Here is a 21,573-nt window from a genome sequence, read left to right as displayed (position 1 = left end):
AAGGTAAAACCAACCCTTTTAATATCTTCTATGCATTTAATTATGTAGCTCCTCTTGATTGCTTCTTTCACTGCATACGCATCACTAAGGATTGTCAGATGCTCCTCCAGAGCTTGCTGAATAAGGCTACTGGGCAGCGTGGGGAGATGAGCCAGTTCCCAGAGCACATCCAACACCTACGGTACACCACACGTGATGAGCCAGCCCATATGCAAATAAAGCTGCTTTAAGGACTTATAGCTAGAAAAATTTGATTCTCCTGCCTTTCCAGAAGTGGTCTCAAAGCGAGCTTCCCGGCCTATTCGTCCGATAAGGCTCAATAGCTTCTGTCTCACTCTATCACTCTCAGTCTCCCAGCTCTGTAGAATGAAAAAGACAAGACACAGGAATTGCTCCCCAGTTTGTTTTGATCACACTGGCAAAATATGCAAAAGCTTTAAACTTGAGCTAAAAAAGTTTAAGAAGAGTAAAGTTAAATATTGCTAATGTAGAGGAAGGAGACCTCATTTTAGAAAAATTTAAAAGCATATTTGAGCACATACCTTCTGAATAAGAACAAACAAATGATTAAGCTGATCTGAATTAAACTTGACAGCTGCTGCAGCAATAATAGTATGAATGTTCTCAATCACAGTAGATGATTGTCCTGACTAGAAAAGAAGACAATGGGGAAAAAGTTAAGTCTTAGAACCTGGAAAAACACAAGTCTTTCCCCAGAGATATACAGAAGCAAAAGTAAAACAGTAACTAAGATAAATTGATTCTAGATATCAGCATACACTTGCATGATAAAACTGGTAAGACTACACGAAGCAACCATTATTAGTGGTATTCAGTTGGCCTTATTTTAATTCCTTGAAGCATTAAATCTCTAAAAAGAAAAAAAGATGAGAATCAAGTTCTCAATCTGACATATTCATTTTAAGAGGAGAACAAAATATTTTCAACTGGCTTAAAAACAATTTATACTGATTAAGTTTACAAGAAATACATACTAATCTTTCACATTTTATAAATGATCTTGAGGGCTTCAGTTTAGAGTATTATGTACCTCATTTTAAAATTTGCTCATAGATATTCTGAGTTCAATTAATACTTATTTATCCATGGACAGTAAGTCACCATCCTTCTCCCTCTCTGATAAAAAATGTCAGAAAGGGGCAAAAGGAATTCTGATCAACTTACCTGTATCTTCCAAATTTTAGTGAGCTCATCTAATGACAATTTACTGCCCAAGAGTTCAATAATTCCCTTTATACGATCACAGTATTGTGCTTGGTCTATGTTGCCTAAGAGAAGAAACACCAGAGAGGCAGACAGATATAATGAACGCTGACTTTCTAAACATGACTCTATTAATTCAAAGCAACAGTAACTTGCTGTAGGATTATTTAAAGGCTAGTACAAAATAAAGATGACAATAGAAAAAAAAGGCTAATATAGTCAAAGTAACAATTTCATGCATTTTTAACACAAAAGTATATTATTTATGAGTTAGGTAATTTTTTAAAGCAAGTTAACTTACCTTCCAATGCAATTGACAGAACTGAGTTTTCAACTAGCCAATCTAACAATCTGTCTGTATCTATAGCATTCTTCACAGATTTAGATAAAGTGCTATCTTCTATGAGTTTGGTTACCTAAAAAGACAGGATTATTGTGATTTAATCTAATGCAAATATTCATAATCAAAATCTTCACATATATCTTGTGACTTTTACAGTATTACAATGTAGTGTGATAATTAGCCTAACTGTATCAAAGGTCAGTTATTAGAAATTAATCGACTACCTATTTCTAATGTCTTTAAAAAGAACACAGAGCTCACATTCCCTGGGCCACTGATGACTGGCTCAGGGATGTACATCTGACGCAAACTTCAATCAGAGCATGTCTCCAAATTCTACACTTGGGACCAGAGAGAAAGCATCAGCCCTTCCCTAGTCATGAGAGCTACCCATGGCCATGTCTACCTTATGAAGATGCCACTCTGCATGGAGAAAGAGAACAAAGAAAAGCAGAGATAACACTTGGACAGAGTCCTGGCAGTGGTTTGGTCTTGGATTCTAGTTGGTCCTGTTGCCCACATCTGTCTCTCACCTTACAAGGTTTGGCTATTTTTATGAGATAGCCCAGCCTTCTTTTATTAAATTCTTCTTTTAATTTAAAATAATTTAAGAATCACTCAAATGATCAAGTGATTCACTCATGAATCAAGAGTCACTTGATTTTTGATCCCTGTAGCTAAGAATCCTAATTAATACAAAACTGAAGGAAAATAATTGGAATCATGGCTGAACTCTATTGTGAACTCCAATAATGAACTCCACCTATCACTCACCAAAACCAACTATGCTCATGGAAAGTTTAGAAAGCTGCAAGATCTTATTTCCATCATTTTGCTTAGACCACTCCAGTTGTAAACAAAACAAAATTTTGCCTGAACCCCAGTTAAAAGATTTGGTTTAAGTAAGTCTGAAATATAATAAAAGGAATTATACCCTTGGGGTAAAAAGTAAACCTTGAACTTCATATTTCAAGGAATTATGTTCCAGAAAAATCTCACTAAAACACTGAATAAGTACTTTATAGGATGAATTATGAACATAATATACATGAAAGTATTACTTCATTAACAGACAATTGTAAACACAGACCATTTTATATATAATCACTGTTATCTCTTTTTGTGGGATTACAAGAAATTATTATTCTTTATTTCCCAACATTTTTACATTAATAACAAGTTTTAGAAGACTTTAAGAGTATCTATACTTTAAGTCTTCTAGAAACAAGTGCAAAACTTACTTCTTTGAGGGAGTTCATTTTGGCACTGAAATGTGGTGATTTCAGCATGCGCAGCAGGATGTCTAGGCGAAGGTCGTCCACGACGGTCACCAGATCTGGTTGGAAGCGCATGCAAAGTAACTTGATGGCAGACAAGAGCTCAGGGATGCTAACCAATCTCTTTCATTTAAAAACAAAACACACACACACACATACACAGAGAAGACAAAAAGGAACCAATAAAACATTTTGATGCCAATTCTTACACACACAGGAATAAAGGACATATTCAGTAACCATGGTCTAGTGGTATCTGATACTTCACATGGTTGATGAACTACATTCTGCTTTTAATCAAAAATCAGTGCATGAGGGAGCAAAGAAAAGAGAAGGGGTCTGAGAGAAAGTCAAGGTAGACAAAATGAATCATGTTAGAACAACTATGGATAGCTTTTAGTACCAAATTGTTTTAAAGCTTCTTCAATGTTGTACCAATTGTACTACTATCAAAACCAGTATGTTAGTTAAATTCTTAACGGTGTCACTTACCAAGAACCCTACATTCATTTTATCGACTGAGGTAACACCAGCCACTCGGTACTTCAGAAAATAACATTTTTGGGGTCAGGAAACGTAAAATTAATTTAATGTGAGCTGTATGTGACCAGAATCCAAAGAGCAATGATGTGTGAACTTTGTCCCAAGTCCTGGTTCTGCTTCTGTGGAGCAACATGCGCTGCAATCACTTGACTGGAGATGCATTACCTTGTCTTTGAGGTCCTTTTCCTCCACACTCCGCACATCCTGGATTGTATTAAGGATGACTGGGTCTAGCATGGGCTGTAGGAAAAAAGTGCTAAAGTTAATAAGGACCCTTGAATCTGTCCCTAAACTAGAGAGGAGAACTTCTTCATTCACATTTCACAAAGGAGAAGGTGCAATGCAAAGATCTGAATTCTAGTATCAGACTACCACTAACTAACTAATACCATCCTAAGTAAACCCTGTTAACTGATTCTGTGCCTTAGCTTCTTTCTATCATATGGGTGCAGTTCCTCTTTACTTTCTGGGTCCTTTGAAGAGCAGCCAAAGACAACCAAACTCACACAGACTGACTGAAAGTATTAAACACAAGTATGTATCATTTGGAATAAAGTATTTTGCATTTGATTAAAAAAAATAAATAGAAGCACAGACCACAAAAATATGATGCTTTATGCACTTACTTTTGTTAGCTGATATGTAAATGAGGCCTACAGATAAGACTCATACAACATACTGTTCCTGAATGGTAGCACAGCCAGATAACTAACTCTAAGTAATATATGAGAAGTAGTGAAAAATTAGCAAGGTCTAAATGACCACTTGTCTTTAAGTAAAATAATTTTTTTTTTAAGTAAAATAATTTTTAAACTTATCTGGTGACTAGAAAATATTTGGCTGTCAAAGCAAGAACACATCAGCAATGAATTAAAATGCCATCATGCAATCATCCACATAGAATTCCCTTATTTACACTTATGCCAACTGTATAGTGAAAACTGAGGGCTGTCAGGCTAAGAGGCAAGTCACACTGCTCTCGTCAAGCATGTGGCAGCCTTACTTAGCTTTCACCGCAACTCTGTGAGACAGGTATGGGTACTGCTACTACTTTACAGATAAGGAAGCCAAGCCCCAGGGGTCACTTTAGTCTTCTAAAGGAGCACGTATTAGAGACAAGTATTAATGTACATAACTACAGCATGAATTTATTGCTAAGTGAATTTAAGGTTGGATATGTTGTTGTTTCAGTTGCTACTGCAGGAAGTTAAACATACTTTGGTTGGAAATTCATAAACTTTTTTTAAAAGAACACTGTGCTTATATATAAAACCTGGAATTCTAAAGAACTTAGTATTAATTAGCAGTTGGAATATTTGCACTAAATCTCTTTCCATGGAGCAATGCATGGGTAAAGAGTACGCATTTAAAAATTCAATCCTGGCTCTGATTATTAAAAAGCCAATTATTAAATTGCTAATATACATTATTAAATTATTAGGTCAAATCATTTTGCCACTTTATGTTTCAGTGTTTCATTACAAAACAAATGATTATATTCATATGCTTATAAGTGAGAGAACACTAGATGTCTCTAAAGACCTTAATATCAGAATGAAGAAGTAGTCACTCTGCTTCATTTAAAAAATTTTGCAGAATTACTCTGAAATCTAAACAAGGCACTTAAAACTTAGAAATAACAGAAATTTCCAGAACCTACTAAAAAAAACAAAAACAAAAACCCATCTCCCTTGTTAAAATGGCCCTATGTACACTAGACATTAGAAATGAGGAACAGTGCATACTATTTGCTCCCAAAGGACACGAAGCTTTCAAAACCATTTAGGGTGATTTTTAAAAAATCTCTGTGACAGCTAAGTTTCACAGACATATTTTTATAAAGAAAACAATACATGGAGGTATTTCAACATGACATTTAATTCAGTAATACTTGTTAACTGAAATGGGAAGGCAACCAGAAAGTGCAATGGGCCCTAGGCCTCAGAAAGCTCAACACTCACGGCTCTGACTATCCTATGACCTGCTGACGTGCAGACAAGGTGTGCTGTCAAACTGTCACTCAGATTCTCAGTGACTTGGCTGGAGGGAGCCCAGCCGGCCACTCAACACTGTTTAATGTAATGCTGAATCCTTAAAGAATCCTGTGAAGGGGGTAGGGATATATGCCACCTATTTTATAGCGAAGAAAGTGGGGGAGGGGGGAGCTATAATCTGTAACTATATTTGATAAAATGATAAACTGAAAAGATAAGTAACCTTAAATGTTTAGACATTACCGAAAACTTATTAATCACTTTTATTTATCTTCTGATAAAATTTTCACTACAAGGATAGCTTATCAGAAAAAAAAAAAAGAAAAAAGCAGTTATTCTGATAGACAAAATTCTGAACAACCTGATAAAAAGATAATTTTTACTGTCTGTATGCCTGAGATCACGTTTGAAATAAGTGTAAAATGGTTTGTCTTACCTGCACCACGGAGGGATTGAGGTACTCTGCACATACCCCTAGGGGTTGCACGAGTGCTGAGACGGCCTGAAAAAAAACAGTAAATGTGAGAAATAAATGTGAGCAAGTTACTTCCTTTCAACATTAAACAAATCCTTTTCTATATGTCAGAGAACATTTTATACTCTTGGGCAGGAAAAGCTGATATAAAGATGTCAATTCATTTAAATTATTGTAGAAATTTAATGTAACTTAAATCATACTACGCCAATAAAACTTCTTTCAAGGCTTGGATGGGATGATTCTAAAGTTCACACTGTAGAATAATAAAAATTTTTATTTGAAAAATCAAGAGAATAGCTGGGGAAGGAATAAAATGTGCCTTTAACAAAGAAAACATTTAAGACTTTCATTAAGAAATCTATAAAACTTTACAGAAATACATAAATGGTCCAAATAAATGAGGAAAGATCATGTTCTTGAAGGGAAAGGACTAGTACTATAAACATGTCAATTCTCCACACCTACGAACAGAACACAATTCCACACATGATCTTGGTGGCACTTTCTGCAGGAGATCCTGACATGTTGCCTATATTCGGAAGAATGAAAACATGAGAATGATCAAGAAAATTTGATAAAAGGAAGATGCTGAGCAAAACTGGCACTACCAATAATGAAAATAATGGAGAAACAATTATCAAAATGGCAAAGTGACCAAATAAGTGAATGACAGAAGTCCAGGAACAATTCACATATACACAGACTCAGACATTTGATAAAGACAACAAATCAAAATAGTGAAAAAAAAAACCTTGTGGAAAAAAAAAGGAATGTTCTTCAGAAGATCTTATAACAATTAGCTACCCTTTTGGAAGAAAATAAAACTGGATTTCTATCTTATGCGACATACATAAATAAATTCTAAATGAACTCAAGAACTAAGATTAAAAAATGAAATTGTTTTGAGTATAAAATGAAATGAGTGCTTTTATAAACTTTGAGATGGGAACGAAAACATCCCTCAAGCAAATCAGAAAAATTTTAAGCCATTAGGGAAAAACTGACACAAAAAGACACCATCAGCAGAAATGAAAAAGGAAGGGAAAAATCTTAGAGAAATCTTTAGCCTCAAGACATCTGGTAACAATGAGGACAAGCCTAGATTTCTATATATCCACCATTAGCCAGTTTTCTCCAAGTAGGGGAGAAACTTTGGGCTTCTGTTTGTTTGTTTAAATAAACTTTGCAGGAAATCAGTGAGTGTTTCATTTAACCTTTAAAAAAAATGAAGTCTATTTCTATTACTGCCCAGTGACCTACATAGCCAGTTCTTGAGAAATAAGCAAGCTGGGTAAATCCCTCTATCTGAATAGGTTTTGTTTTGTCTTGCTTTTTCAGTCACTACCTATTATCTTCCAGGTCAATAAAGTCCTCTCTAACACACTTGATCCGTTTAATGGGGATCAAAATGACAACCTAAGAATCTAGTCAAGGCTCAGGGCGGGAGAAGAGGCCTCTGACCAGTGTCACTAGAAGTATTCATGATCTGGCTGACCTCTGATCTTCAAGAGTAAGCAGTGGGCAGCAAGCAATAGTCTATTACCAAGCAGAGCGCCAGTCTCTCCCCTTGACTGTTGTTACTACTCTCATGCAAAGGTGGACCAACAGGGTTAGCTGATAAGCCATGGTCCCACAGAAATAATGGGTATTACTCTAAGCACAATTTGTATCACTCAGACATATTATTTTACAACATTTTCTACTCTGGTCAATTTGCTGCAGCTGGCACAGTGTCTTCTACATGACAAGTACGTAATAGTTTCTAACTGAATGATCAGAGAACAGAATGAAGTGCTTTCAGTTACAAACAAGTCAGCAGTCTGTGAAAAATTAAAGATGAAGTTATTCCCCTTACCATAAGGTTAAATTTTCTGAGAAAATGAAGTTGACATGGAAACATAATGGTACTGCACCTGAGGGGTGATTCTAAGCTCCAATTATAGCCCTTTATTACCTATGAATCTCTGTAATACCAAAAAGCTGACTGAACAATCTTAAAATATTTTATTTGCTTCTGGTACGATAAATAAGTTGTGACTTAACTGAGATGTAAGATTGCTATGTACACATATACTTGCCGCACACAGCAATTATCCCTAAACAGCAAGATAATTTCATATAACCACTACAAGTAAGGAGTTAAGAGAAAAACATCACAAAGAGAAATGAATGTGGTGGGAAAAAAAAAAAACCAAACAACACAACCAAACGCTCTACACTGAAATTTGGTTATTATGATTAAGAAAGAGTAAACATTTCTGTGGTTATCAGAACCATGGGAGCTACTCCTATAAAGATTAACTTGAGTTTTAACATTTAATTTAATGCATCCAGACAATGTCCCGGGGGTTACACAGCAACCTCAATAAAGCGAACTTCCACACTGTACATACAGTGGTTTAACTTACCCCAAGTTCTATATCTTCTGAATGGAGCTTGGCTTGGATTGCTGCAAATCCACCTAATTCTCCAAACTGAGAAGAGAAAAGGTATACGTTAATTTTAAAATACTATACTTTAATAATTTAGCAAGCAACTACGGCTCACATTCTACTTTATCAATATGCTTATAACCCTGGTCTTCAGAGTCACCACAAAGATAATTCTAATGCTCCTGTGATATACTACAGGAGATGTACTAAGTCCTAAGACTGATGTTTATCTGTTTAAACAGCCCATATAAAAAAGAGGAAAAAAGGATAAAACATATTTGATCATTCTCTGTAGCTGTCATCTACCTAAAACTCTAGGAAAGCTCATTAGAAAATGAAGAACAAGCCCATATTAATAAAAGCTGTATACCTTATTTACCAAATCCACAACCCATCCATGAGGTTCCTATGAGAAAAGAAAACAGAAATTGAAATGGACTAACTCTCATATTTCTTTTATCCTAAAACAGAAAGTTGGAAAAAAATTTAACATTTAAAAAATATTTCAAAAGGTTTTCCCAAATGTTTCTTAATGTGAATCTTTGACATTACTGAAAATTTTAGAAGTCAGTCTGTCTTTTGATGGGATTGCTACAATACAAAGCATTTATGCATTTTGGGTAGGTGAGATCAGTTGTTTAACTTTCCTGAGGTACAGGATAAATAATTATTAACTCAGAGTAGCAAATCAAGAATCAAGAGATTAAAGATTTAGTCCCAGCTGTACCATTAATTAGTGTCCTAGAGTAAGCACTTCTTTTTTCCTCCTTTTCTTCGACTTTGTTTCCTCTCTCAAGCATTCACTGTTCTAGAAGCTGCATAATGTTCCAGTGGCTGGATACAGAACAGTGATGAAGAAGAGATGTGGTACCTGCTTTCATCTAATTCATATTCCAGCAGGGTCGACAAAGACAAGTAAACCAACACATAATTCATTCAGGTTGTGCATTTCCACAAAAGGTCCTCAAATGAGAAATAAGAGCCCACTCTGTTCAGAGTGGTGGTCATAAAAAATCTCTTTGAAAAGGTGGTCTTTATCTAGAATCTTAAAGGATGAGACAGATTTAGCCATTCAAAGAACAGTCCAGGCAGAGGCTAAAATGGAAAAGGTCCTGTTTGGGGAAGGCAGAAAAGCCTACCTTCATCTGAAAATCGGAGAGGCAACTCTCCCAACTGGGAGGTGGTGAGCAGGGGAGAATGGCACAGATAAAATTGTAGAGAGAAGAAAAGCTGGATCATGCAGAAATTTGTAGACTCTGATTAGAAGGAAAGCAACAGAGGTGTTTAAAGCAAGAAAATGATACATTTTATGTTTTAAGGGGACTCTTACAATTATGTGGAGAATGGAAAGAAAACGACGAACAAGTGAAAAGCAGAGATAAAAGAGGGAAGACTAGTGTAGTAATTAGGCAGGACATGATGGTGTTTGGATGGGATGGTGGCAGAAGAAACAGAGAGACATCAACTGAAGATCTATGTGAGATTAAATCAAAGGGCCTGTTTATGGTTTGGATATGAATATGAATCACGGCTGATTCCTATGTTTTCAGCTTGGGCATCTAGGTAGATGGCAATGCCATTTATTGAAGGGTAGAGAATGAAGGCTGGGGAAACATAATGAAGTTCTGCTTCAGGCACAGTCTGAGATGTCTCTGTGGTAACCAAGTGGAGGCAGCTGGCTCTTCAAGTCTGGTGTGCTCAGGAAAGAGGTCTGGGCCACAGAGATATAAAGCGGAGGGCCATCAGCACAAAGATGACATTTAGATCTGTAAGAATGGAAGCTATTTCTTACAGAGAGTATGGTGAACGAAGAGAAGAAGGCTCTGGATGAGTCAAGAAAGGAGAGGTAGCTGAGGGGGCAGGCAGAGAGCAAGAGACTGTAGGAAGGAAGTTTCAAGGAAGAAGAAACTGTGACCACTGATGCTGACTGGGTCAAGAGGTAGTTCCTCTGGATCGAGAAGCACAGTACCTTAATGACAGCAGTGTCGGGGAACTGGTGGCAAAAGGAGGAGGAACGGAATGCCTTGAAGACCTAATGGAAACTTCGGTCTAGTTGCCCCAAACATCTCTCCAACTGAAAACAACTACATAAAACACTTAAGGGCTTCCCTGGTGGTCCAGTAGTTAAGAATCTCCCTTGCAATGCAAGGGACTCCGGTTCAATCCCTGGACTCCGGTTCAATCCCTGGTCTAGGAAGATGCCACATGTTGCAGAGCAACTAAGCCCATGCACCACAGCTACTGAGCCAGTGTTCTAGAGCCTGAGAGCTGCAACTACTGAGCTCCCATGTCCAACTGCTGAAGCCTGCATGCCTAGAACCTCTGCGCCACAGGAGAAGTCACCACACTGCAGCTGGAGAGTAGTCCCCACTCGCTACAACTAGAGAAAGCCTGCTCATAGCAACAAAGATCCACCACAGCTTAAAAAAAAAAATCTTTTAAAACATAGAACTGAGTTGGCAAAACGTCCTCAGAAGTGTAACCAAAAAAAAAAAAAAGAAAAAAAAAGAGAGAAAGTAGAAATCCTGTGAAGTAAAGAAACTGTGAGGCCAGCTTTCATACTGCAGGCATCTAAGGAACTGAGGCGATCTCTAGCTTCCATTTTCATAGCCTTATGGTGGCTCAGAAGCAGGACACATGCCAACACGGGGCTCAGAGACTAAGAAGAGGTTGCCATATAAAGTAAGAACCCAAAGCGCTACAGCCTGAGCTTAAGGTGAACTGAAATAGACTTACCTGTGGAATGGAAACAAGGAAGACTGCCTACCTTGACTCTGCTACTGGATGGTGAGGAGAAAAAAATTCTCCAGGAATTTATAAACATCTAATTGCCCTCACATGGCTTTGCTGTTCTAATTCAAATTGACTTTATGGTCTGAAAAACCTTAAGCTGAATATTCTAAAGTGGTCCCAAATCACAGTATTCCCAGGCACCCAGAAGAAGTAAATCCTTTTTGGAGGAAAGAACTTGCAACTCAGGCCTCAAAAAATGTTCCTAAATTCCAAGAAACATAAGTTCATAGAAAAATAAAGAAACAAGTATAAATATTTTTTTCTACACACACATAAACAAAACAAAGTGAGTAAAAGTTGGCAGAATCAGATCAGTTTTTAGATATCAGACATAGCATATAAGTTAAGCATTAAACAAGGAGGAGACTGAAAATATGAGTCAAGAATATGAGATAATTAGAAACAAGTAGAGTCAAACTGGACCACAGATCTGAAAAATGTCATCTCAAACACTGCACAGGAAAACAAACAGACAAAATACATGAAAGAGGTTAGGGGATATAAGGACAGAATGAGAAGGTCAAATATGTAGCCACAGTTCTAGAAGAAGAGACTATTGGGGGAAAGGCAGTATTTTAAAAGGAAATGGCTGAGAATTTTCCAGAATTGATACAAGATATACATCCTTAGTTTTGGAAATTCAATGCATCTGAAGCAAAATATACAAAAAGAATATCTCAGTTAACTGCAGTGAGAGTCAAACTGCCAAATATCTAAAAGAAATAGATCTTAAAAAATAGCCATGAAAAGAAGACTTCTTGAAAAAAACAATAGTCAGACCATCAGTCAACTTTCAAAAGCAATACTCAAAGCCAGAAGACACTGAAATGATATCTGTGATATTCTGACACAAAACTTATCAATCTAGAATTTAAAACCCACAGAAAACTAATAGAAAATAAAATCAAAGTCAGGCCATCAAAAACAAAGACTCAGCCACAAATGGACCCCTTATGAGAGGACAATTTACAGCATGTAGTCCAGGAAGAAGAAAAATTATCCCAATGGAAGGCTTGAAATACAGGTGAAATGGTACACAAAGAGATAGCATGTAAACAGGGCTGAGTCAAAGCACTGCATAAAAAAAGGTTAATGGTACCTATTTGAGGGGAAAAAAATGAGATAGAAGAGGACTAAGACAATGCATAAGAAAGACAAAAGGATGAGTCAGGTGAGGAATGAGCACACGGAACATACCAAGGTTTACATGTACTGCTCAGGGTAAAGATAGTGATGAAATGTATGCTCTGTTTAGTTTGTAAGTTAAAATGTCACAGTAAGCACTAAAAGAATAACAGAGGGAAGGACATGGAAACTTGAATTTGGTTGGTTGTGAAGAGGGAAAGAGCACAATGCTGAAGCTAGAGATGGATGAAGTATCAAAGGCAGAATTTTTAAAGATGGGAAAATATTAGACCATGTAATACACAATGGGAGTAATTGATAAAGAGAAAAAAACTGAGCATACCAAAGAAACAGCAGAAATGCTAAGGTGTAAAATGCTTGAGAAGGCAACAGGAGAGGAGAGGGTATATAGGGTCTTTGTGGGAGAGAATTCCTTTCCTGGTAACGAGAGGAAATCAGAGACTGAACGTTTCTGGTGTCTGTTGCTGCATATGTAAACTGGGCAGGGGAGAGAAAGAACACTTGCTGAGTACTTATTAAAGTGACCCACTGTGTTCAGTGTTTTTGTATACATCTGTCATTTAACAGTCATGACAATATTGAAGATGAGATTTTAATATCTTGAGAGACAAGGCTATATAAAGAATACAGACTATGGTGCTAGCTTACATAGGTCCCTGCTATAACTAGGCTTGTGAATTTGGACAAGTACTTAACCTCTGTGTGCCTCAAATTTCTCATCTACAAAATGGGGGTAAAAATAATACCTAACTCACAAAGCTGCTGTGGAGGTTAAATTCCACAGGATATACCCACTGCCCTTTCCACTCAGCTCTCACCTCCTCCCTGGAGTACTGCCTGACCCTCCAAGGTGGCAACTCCTTTCCCTATATCCCATGAATAGCACATTATTGGAGAAGTCAATGGCACCCCACTCCAGTACTCTTGCCTGGAAAATCCCATGGACGGAGGAGCCTGGTAGGCTGCAGTCCATGGGGTTGTGAAGAGTCGGACACGACTGAGCGACTTCACTTTCACGCATTGGAGAAGGAAATGGCAACCCACTCTAGTGTTCTTGCCTGGAGAATCCCAGGGACGGGGGAGCCTGGTGGGCTGCCGTCTATGGGGTCGCACACAGTCGGACACGACTGAAGTGACTTAGCAGCAGCAGCAGCACATTATTATTACAATTGCACCTGCTGTTTGTTACACTGTGATTTTTTTTCTTTCCTATTTCCTCCACTATGCTGTAAGTTAGAAACCATGTCTTATTACTCTTTATACTAAGGGCAAGAACAATCTATGCAAGAACTATTTATTTATATCTCTAAAACCTAGAATAATGCCAGACACACAGCAAATGTTCAACAAACGATCACTGAACTAAATCTCTGCTTCTACTAAAGCAATGGACAAGTTTCCTATCTACTACATTGACTTCTTTCAAATATTTCTCCAACACCAAAACAGTGTTTGATCTACAAACTGTTTGAATTATGTGCTCTTTGTGGGTAGGTTACTGGCACGTTGTAGATCTTTAAATATAAAATGAAGCTATTGGCCTGTACTTGAAAAAAAAACAAAAGCTTTAAAGCTTGTGGAGTTTAGAAGAAAATTATACATGAGATTAATTACTATTTTTTCTAGCAATAACTAGTCATTTCAAATAATTTCAAATGCTCTAGCTTCTCAAATGTCTCTAAGAAACTGGGACACCCATTAAACAGGGGTTCTGGTAATTCAATAAATAGAGCACTTTTCATGTCATGCAGTCATTTCTTATTTCACCAAACATTTCAAATCTATAAAGTTCCTCATGAAGTTAATTAACAGTTATGGAAAAATATGCAATAGCTGAAAAAACTGTTGAAATATTGAGCTATTTTATGAGCTACATGGAGTATTTGCCATTTTTCATGGGCTGTTTTAATCTTTCCATGTAAACTGTCATTTTTGTAGCAGACAAAATCTTTTTCAATACATTTATTTATAAAACTATGAAACAAAACTATGTTTACCTTTTGGAAAGTAGATACAGGTGAAATAGCAAACATATTTCCCTCTCCAAATACTTCTGCCCAATTCCTTTGAGACACTTTCATTCTGTTTTTAAAATGGTATTCATTATCAGGATTGAAAGCCTAGATTCACACAGAACAGAGAAACATTATTATTATCTATTTCTATAGCAACACATATTAGCATTAGAAAAGAAGATAAAAATATCACCTTGGACTTCCTCATTAATGGAATCTTTCAAGTATCTCAACAAAACATACTCCTTAGCAAGTGCTGAGGAGCAAATGGCCAAAGTACTACTCTCCTGCTTTGTTCAATGTTTGCTATGGGGAAAGAGATGGAGGGATTAGGACCAGAGGTCTGATCCAAGGCAAGGTGAAGCCAACACTGCAAATGTCCTAGGGCCGCCACCAGTAGAGATGGGCAACAAGGCAGTGAAGACAGAAGTTAGGAGGCAGGGACTTCCCGGCAGCCCAGTGGTGAAGACTCCATGCTCCCAGTGCAAGGGGCATGGGTTGCATACCTGACTGGGGAACTAAGATCTCAGATGCTGCATGAGACGGCCCCAGCAAAAAAAGGCAGGAGGGAACACACGAGCCCCGCTTGCTCTTGCAGCTAGTTACTAATCAGAGGAAAGCCTGGAAACCAAACTACATCAGCACCCTATATGATAGTATTTGTGATGTGAATAATAAGGGAGACAAAAGGGAAAGCTATTTAATCATTCTAATTAACCATTAAGCAATTTAATCATTTTATTCATTCTATTTAATATATTTCTTTAAAACTGAAAGCACAGAATGGCTGCTCTGCTTTAAAAATATAAGAATGTCTTTAACGATAATATCATTATGACTCATTACTAATTACTAGTCAGAAGGTAGTAGGTATTTTAAACAAAACCAAAATGCAAAGGACTTCATTTTAGACATACTGTACCATTGTAAGCACAGCCAACAGACCGGTGGGAATTGGATCTTGTTTTATTCTCTCTGCAACCAGTTCTATTAATAGCATCAACATGTTGTAGATCCCTTCATGAATTTCAGTACCCCACTTGTGAACAGCACTTGATGTCAGGAGCTATAAAAACAAAAAGGGCAGTTTACAGTCTTATTCGGAAAGAAAAAAAAATGTCTGCAGTTATGAGTGCAATCTTTACAATAATCAAGCAGTTATTATCATAATACTTTTATGCATATGACTTGCTTTAACAGACCCATAGCCGCAGCCCATTTACTTGTTCATTTATTTCAGTCAACACTTAGCTTTATTTTTTGAACTTTAATTCCCTTATATTAAAACAGTTTGTTAAAAGAGAATGTTTATTGTTTCTCTACCTTTCATTTTTACTAGGGGAGGTGAAATGGTGAAGAGTAAGAAAGAACCTGAGCTCACTTCTGGTACTACTATTTTCTAGCTGCAAGGCCTTGGGCAAATTTACCTGGGTTCTCAGAGACTCAGTTCTCCTGTCTCAAAACACACACAACTCCTACCCACTTAACAGAGACGTTACAAATATTAATACCAAAAGGTATAATGAATGTGAAAGTATCAGCAAGGCTTTATGATGAGTATGCTTTGGCTGTCACTATTAATCAACATTCCTGGAATCTAAGAAATGGATGCTGTATTTCGTGATTTGAACATGCACATTCTCTTCATATTATTTATATCTCAGAAACAGAAACGGATCTTCCCACCTGTTGACCAGATGGCAGCAGGGCTCTGAGTGGGAAAAAAATTTTTAGGAATACCTTTCCAATTTATTTTGATTGTGTTTTCTTTTCTGGTGTGCATAAAAGTTAATATTCAATTTTTTTTAAAGTTTAAGTAAATCAAAAATAGCTCTAAGTGATACGGCATTATAACACTGCTTACTTTGCAGTTATTTTTCTGAAATATAAAACACAGAGTATAACATAATGGTACATCTTATAATCAGTATCTCAGATTTAAAAAAAAAAAAAAGGAAAGAAGGAAAAGGCATATAAGAATCTAAAATCTTCATCTTTGGAGTTCACCAAACTTTGATCTAAGTCCTTGGGGAAGTCTAACTCAGGGATAACCACCAGAACAGGGAATGAGAAATCAAAGGATTCCACTTAATAAAATACTAGCAAATGGGTACAGTGGTTTCATGTTTTTGTAAGATTTCCATTGAGAGGGAAAATACTGTGGTATAAAAATTTCACCTTGGCCACACTGAGAACCACTTAACAAGAGGGTTAAGATCCTGAAATAATCCAAACTTCTTTAGCAGTAAAGGAAAACCTCAGCTTCAGACTTTCTATATAGCAACTAGCTGCACCACTTGCTCAAATGAACAAAAACCATAAGACTGATTTTATATAAGCCAATGAGTTAGTATTTTTTGCCGGAATTCTTTTGCCTGCCTATCTATCCTTCCTATACTTAAAACTTATATAATAAAGCAAAATAAAGCAGAGATTAAGATTTAAGAAGCTCCATGTAACAACAAAAATCCCCACAGACAGAGGAGCCTGGCAGGCTACAGTCCATGGGGTTGCAAAGAGTTGGATAGGACTGAGCAACTAAGCACATGTAACAAAATAAAATTTATGTGGGCTAAGCACCACTCCCTCTGTTGCCATCTCATTTGTTCAGTTTTTACTTTGAAAATGGGAGTCCTATCTACTTTCCAGATTAAGGTGGGCAGGACAAGTAGCACCCTGTGGGGAAAAGGTACACAAGGTTTAAACATCACTATGCACTATGACCAGATTTACGTGCTTTTACTAGAATCTAGGCTAGCCTGAAGATGAAAGGTGAAGAAACTAGAAATTACAACAAAACTCCTTTTCTGCACCTTATTCACACAACTGCTTATTATTTACACTCTTATTTTTTTTTTTCTGTTTTTAAAAAACAGGCAGCTTATAAGAAAAGCCCAGGGAAGAGGGCAGGGAGAGTTATCATATCAGGAAACACAAGTCTAAAGAAACAGAATTCTGTAGCTCTTCTGGTTGAGAGAAATCTTTTTAATAGCTCTAAATTCTAATAATTGAATGACAATGAACACAATGCAAGGTACTTTTGTGCTCAGAGTTTTATAGAAAAAAACTCCCAACAACCACTTGACCATTTGTTACACTTTTACAAACAGTTTGCTGCTGTTGATGCTGTTCAGTCACTAAGTCACGTCCAACTCTTTGGGATTCCATGGGCTCCACATGCAAGGCTTCCCTGTCCTTCACTATCTCCCTGGATTTGTTCAAATTCAAGTCCATTGAGTTGGTGACGCTATCTAACCATCTCATTCTCTGTTGCCTCCTTCTCTTCTCAATCTTTTCTAGCATCAGGGTCTTTCCCAATGAATCTGCTCCTTGCATCAGGTGGCCAAAGTATTGCAGCTTCAGCCATCAGTCCTTCCAATGAATATTCAGGGTTGATTTCCTTTAGAATTGACTGGTTTGATCTCTGTGCTATCCAAGGGACTCTCAAGAGTCTTTTCCAGCACCACAATTTGAAAGCATCAATTCTTTGGTGCTCAGTTTTCTTTATGGTCCAACTATCACGCCCATACATGATTACTGGAAAAACCACAGCTTTGACTCTATGGACCTTTGTCAGCAAAGTAATGTCTCTGCTTATTAGTACACTATCTAGGTTTGTCATAGCTTTTCTTCCAAGGAGCAAGTGTCTTTTAATTTAGTGGCTGCAGTCACCATCCACAGTGATTTTGGAGCCCAAGAAAATAAAATCTGCCACTGTTTCCATTTTTCCCCATCTATTTGCCATGAAGTGATGGGACTGGATGCCATGATCTTAGCTTTTTGAAACTTAGTTTTTTTTGAGTTTTAAACCAGCTTTTTCACTTTTCTCTATCACCCTCATCAAGAAGCTCTTTAGTTCCCTTTAATCTTCTACCTTTAGAATGGTATCACCTGCATATCTGAGGTTGTTGATATTTCTCCCAGCAATCTTGGATTCATTCAGCCCAGCATTTCACATGATGTACTCTGCATGTAAATAAGCAGAGTGACAATATAAAGACTTGATACACTCTTTTCCCGATTTTGAACCAGTCTGGTTCTAACTGTTGCTTCTTGACCTGCATAGAGGTTTCTCAGGAGTCGGGTAACATAGTCTGGTATTTCCATCTCTTTAAAGAGTTTTCCATAGTTTGTTGTGATCCACACAGTAAAAGGCTTTAGCATAGTCAATGAAGCAGCAATGGATGTTTTTCTGTAATTCCCTTGCTTTTTCTATGGTCCAACGGATGTTAGCACTTTGATCTCTGGTTTCTCTGCCTTTTCTAAATCCAGTTTGTAAATCTGGAAGTACTCAGTTTACATACTGCTGAAGCCTAGCTTGAGGGATTTTGAGCATTACCGTCCTAGCATATGAAATGAGTGCAATTATATGGCAGTTGGAACATTCTTTGTCATTGTCTTGCTTTGGGATTGGAATGAAAACTGACCTTCTCCAGTTCTATAGCCACTGTTTTGAGTTTTGCAAATTTGCTGACAATTTGCAATTTGCAAATTTGCTACACTCAATATGAGTGTAGCACTTTAACAGCACAGTCTTTTAGGATTTGAAATAGCTCAACTAGACTTCCATCACCTCTGCTAGTTTTGTTTGGTGTAATGCTTCCTAATATGACTTGACTTTGCATTCCAGGATGTCTTGGCTCTAGGTGAGTAATTGGGTAACAACATTGTGGTTATCTGGGTCATTAAGACTTTTTTTGTATAGGTCTGTGTATTCTTGCCACCTTTTTAAGCTCTTCCACTTCTGTCAGGTCCTTGCCATTTCTGTCCTTTATTGTGCACATCTTGGCATAAAATGTTCACTTGATATCTCCAATTTTCCTGAAGCAATCTCTACACTTTACCATTCTATTGTTTTCCTTTATTTCTTTGCATTGTTCATTTAAAAAGGCCTTCTTATCTCTCCGTGCTATTCTCTGGAACTCTGTTTCCATATGGGTATATCTTTCCCTTTCTCTTTTGCCTTTTGCTTCTCTTCTTTTCTTAGCTATTTGTAAGGCCATCTCAGACAACCACTTTGCCTTCTTGCATTTCTTCTTCTTGGGGATGATTTTGGTCACTGCCTCCTGTACAATGTTGCAAACCTCCATTCAAAGTTCTTCAGGCACTCTTGTCTACCAGATCTAATTCCCTGAATCTATCTGTCACTTCTACTGCATATCATAAGGGATTTGATTTAGGTCATACCTGAATGGTCGATCTAGTGGTTTTCCCTACTGTCTTCAATTTAAGCCCAAATTTTGAATAAGGAGTTTATGATCTGAGCCACAGTCAGCTCCCGGCCTTGTTTTTGCTGACTGTATAGAGTCTCTCCACCTTTAGCTGCAAAGAATATAACCCATCTGATTCCGGTACCGACCATGTGGTGATGTCCTCGTGCAGGGTGGTCATCTCTTGTGCTGTTGGGAGAGGGGGTCTCCCGTGACCAGTGTGCTGTGTCACAGTGGTTACATTATAAAAGGGCTGCTATTTTTAACAGCTACTGTAATTCTTAACAAAATTCTTTAAAAAGTTACAACCACAAAACTACAAAATGGGAGATGAATTCATCCACAATGAAGAGAAATCTTGATTCCATACAATACCGGCCCAAATGACAATTTTAAAAGATTTCTCCCTTTTTACAAAGATGAAGCTGTTTTCGATCCTAAAATTAGTTTTGGTCTCCCTTAAGCCTCGAATCAATGGAGATTCTGTCAAAATGCAGACAGGAATAATAGTTTGCAAATGAACAGTTTATTTTACTGGGTTTTATGATAAATACAAACTTCATCCATCTGTAGTTGTAGTAACTTACTTGCATTTGAGACAAAAATGGATGTCAAAACCCAGAACTACTGAGACAGCAGGAGACTCATTTATTCATTCAACAAAGATTTACTGAGCTCTTTCTCTGTTCTTGGCACTGGCTATATGCTGGGAAAAAACAACAGTGTCTGTGACGTTGTCTCTGCTCTTGCTGGGATTCAGGACTCAAGTCCTGCAGAGGCAGCCATGCCGAGTTAGACCACCTTCAGAAACACAAGTCCTATGATCTTCTATTCTCACTATTAAGAAAAACTGCTTTATAGGAGATGTGACCAGAATGGGGGCGAGCACATCAGTCCAGGTCCAAAAGAGATGCTGCCGTCTGCATGTTGTTTTGCCAGATACAATATTCAATCCAGTTAAACTTCCTGTAGTTTAAACATCCACTTCTGTCTCAGTAGAATAGTGAGTACAAAACAACCTATATTTTCATAAATAAATATTATCTAAGTGCCACAATCCATAGTTTAGTAAGATGTCTAATTTTCCTAGTATGAGCCTTAACCTATTCTTTAGTAGTTAAACAGAAGAAAGTAAAAGCAATATTAAATGAAGAAATGTGTAAAGAATAAATATAGAAGAAACAAATCATTTCTGAGCCCCAAATTCAGAGCTATTTTTTTCATAGTAGAGCCTTACTTAGTTGAACAGGATTCATAAACTGGGCTCACATATGAAAAACTAAAACTGAAACAAAAAGCCTGTTCAGCTTCACCCCCACCAAAAAAAAAAAAATCAGCCCAGCACATTTTTCTTACCTTTTTAAATGCTTCAGGCATACACCTATCCATAAATCTTTTACAATTCTCATCAGACTCGGAAAGACCTTAGTAAAATAAATGAAACAATATGCTTTATTGAGATTTTAGGTAGTTGTAGAAATCACATATATCATTCCAAATTCATACATATGGAACTACTTATCATAGAAACCTTGATTCTTAAGGGATTATTAAAAGCAGAAGACATACATTCTGATAAAGGAACAGACTGAGAAATAGTTACAGCATTAAATTATTTATTAATAGCAGGATATGTTTATATTATTAATATACATATTTACTAATAGTATAATAAACACTAACTAGAATTGAAATGGTTGGACTTATATTTCCATGTCAGAGTAACTGCCAATGATCTGACAAAATAGCTATTAAAACAGCAACAGCAGCTACTTATTAGCCATTATTGTTTTTCTAAACATCTCTACTAAAAACACAACTATTTTCAATAAATGCCAAGATCACTCTTCTTCCCTAAAACAAACTGAACTCTGCGCAGTAAAACACACAGAACTGTGCCTGGCATCGTGATAAATACTCGGTAAGTGAGTGAATGAATCCACTGTAAAATTATCCTTCAGAATACACTTAAAAAACCTCAGTAACAGATTTTGCTTATCAGTGGGGAGACTGCTGCATACATTTTCTTTTTTCAGGCCCCCTACTTAGCACAGTACCTGCATTCTCTCAGGCACTCAATAAATGCTGCTGCTGAGAAGCCAGTCATAAACACACCAT

General features: G+C 37.0%; 1 protein-coding gene across 1 annotated transcript in view; it reads right to left on the bottom strand.

Annotated features, from left to right (window-relative positions):
• Positions 1-21,573, bottom strand: part of USP24 (ubiquitin specific peptidase 24) — a 137,603-nt gene that overhangs the window by 86,780 nt on the left and 29,250 nt on the right. Inside the window, exons 3-15 of the mRNA XM_061121790.1 lie at positions 20,812-20,879; positions 15,168-15,311; positions 14,228-14,350; positions 8,662-8,697; positions 8,268-8,333; positions 5,818-5,883; positions 3,553-3,627; positions 2,809-2,967; positions 1,526-1,640; positions 1,186-1,289; positions 543-650; positions 264-359; positions 15-176 (exon numbers count right to left, since the gene is read on the bottom strand). Coding sequence (XP_060977773.1) covers positions 15-176; positions 264-359; positions 543-650; positions 1,186-1,289; positions 1,526-1,640; positions 2,809-2,967; positions 3,553-3,627; positions 5,818-5,883; positions 8,268-8,333; positions 8,662-8,697; positions 14,228-14,350; positions 15,168-15,311; positions 20,812-20,879 — 1,322 coding nt within the window. The remainder of the gene's footprint in view (positions 1-14; positions 177-263; positions 360-542; positions 651-1,185; positions 1,290-1,525; positions 1,641-2,808; positions 2,968-3,552; positions 3,628-5,817; positions 5,884-8,267; positions 8,334-8,661; positions 8,698-14,227; positions 14,351-15,167; positions 15,312-20,811; positions 20,880-21,573) is intronic.

Source organism: Dama dama, chromosome 20 (assembly GCF_033118175.1).
Source record: "Dama dama isolate Ldn47 chromosome 20, ASM3311817v1, whole genome shotgun sequence".
Lineage (NCBI taxonomy): Eukaryota > Metazoa > Chordata > Mammalia > Artiodactyla > Cervidae > Dama > Dama dama.
The sequence above is the reverse complement of the archived record's forward strand: the minus strand, read 5'-3'. Positions and strand labels throughout refer to the sequence as shown.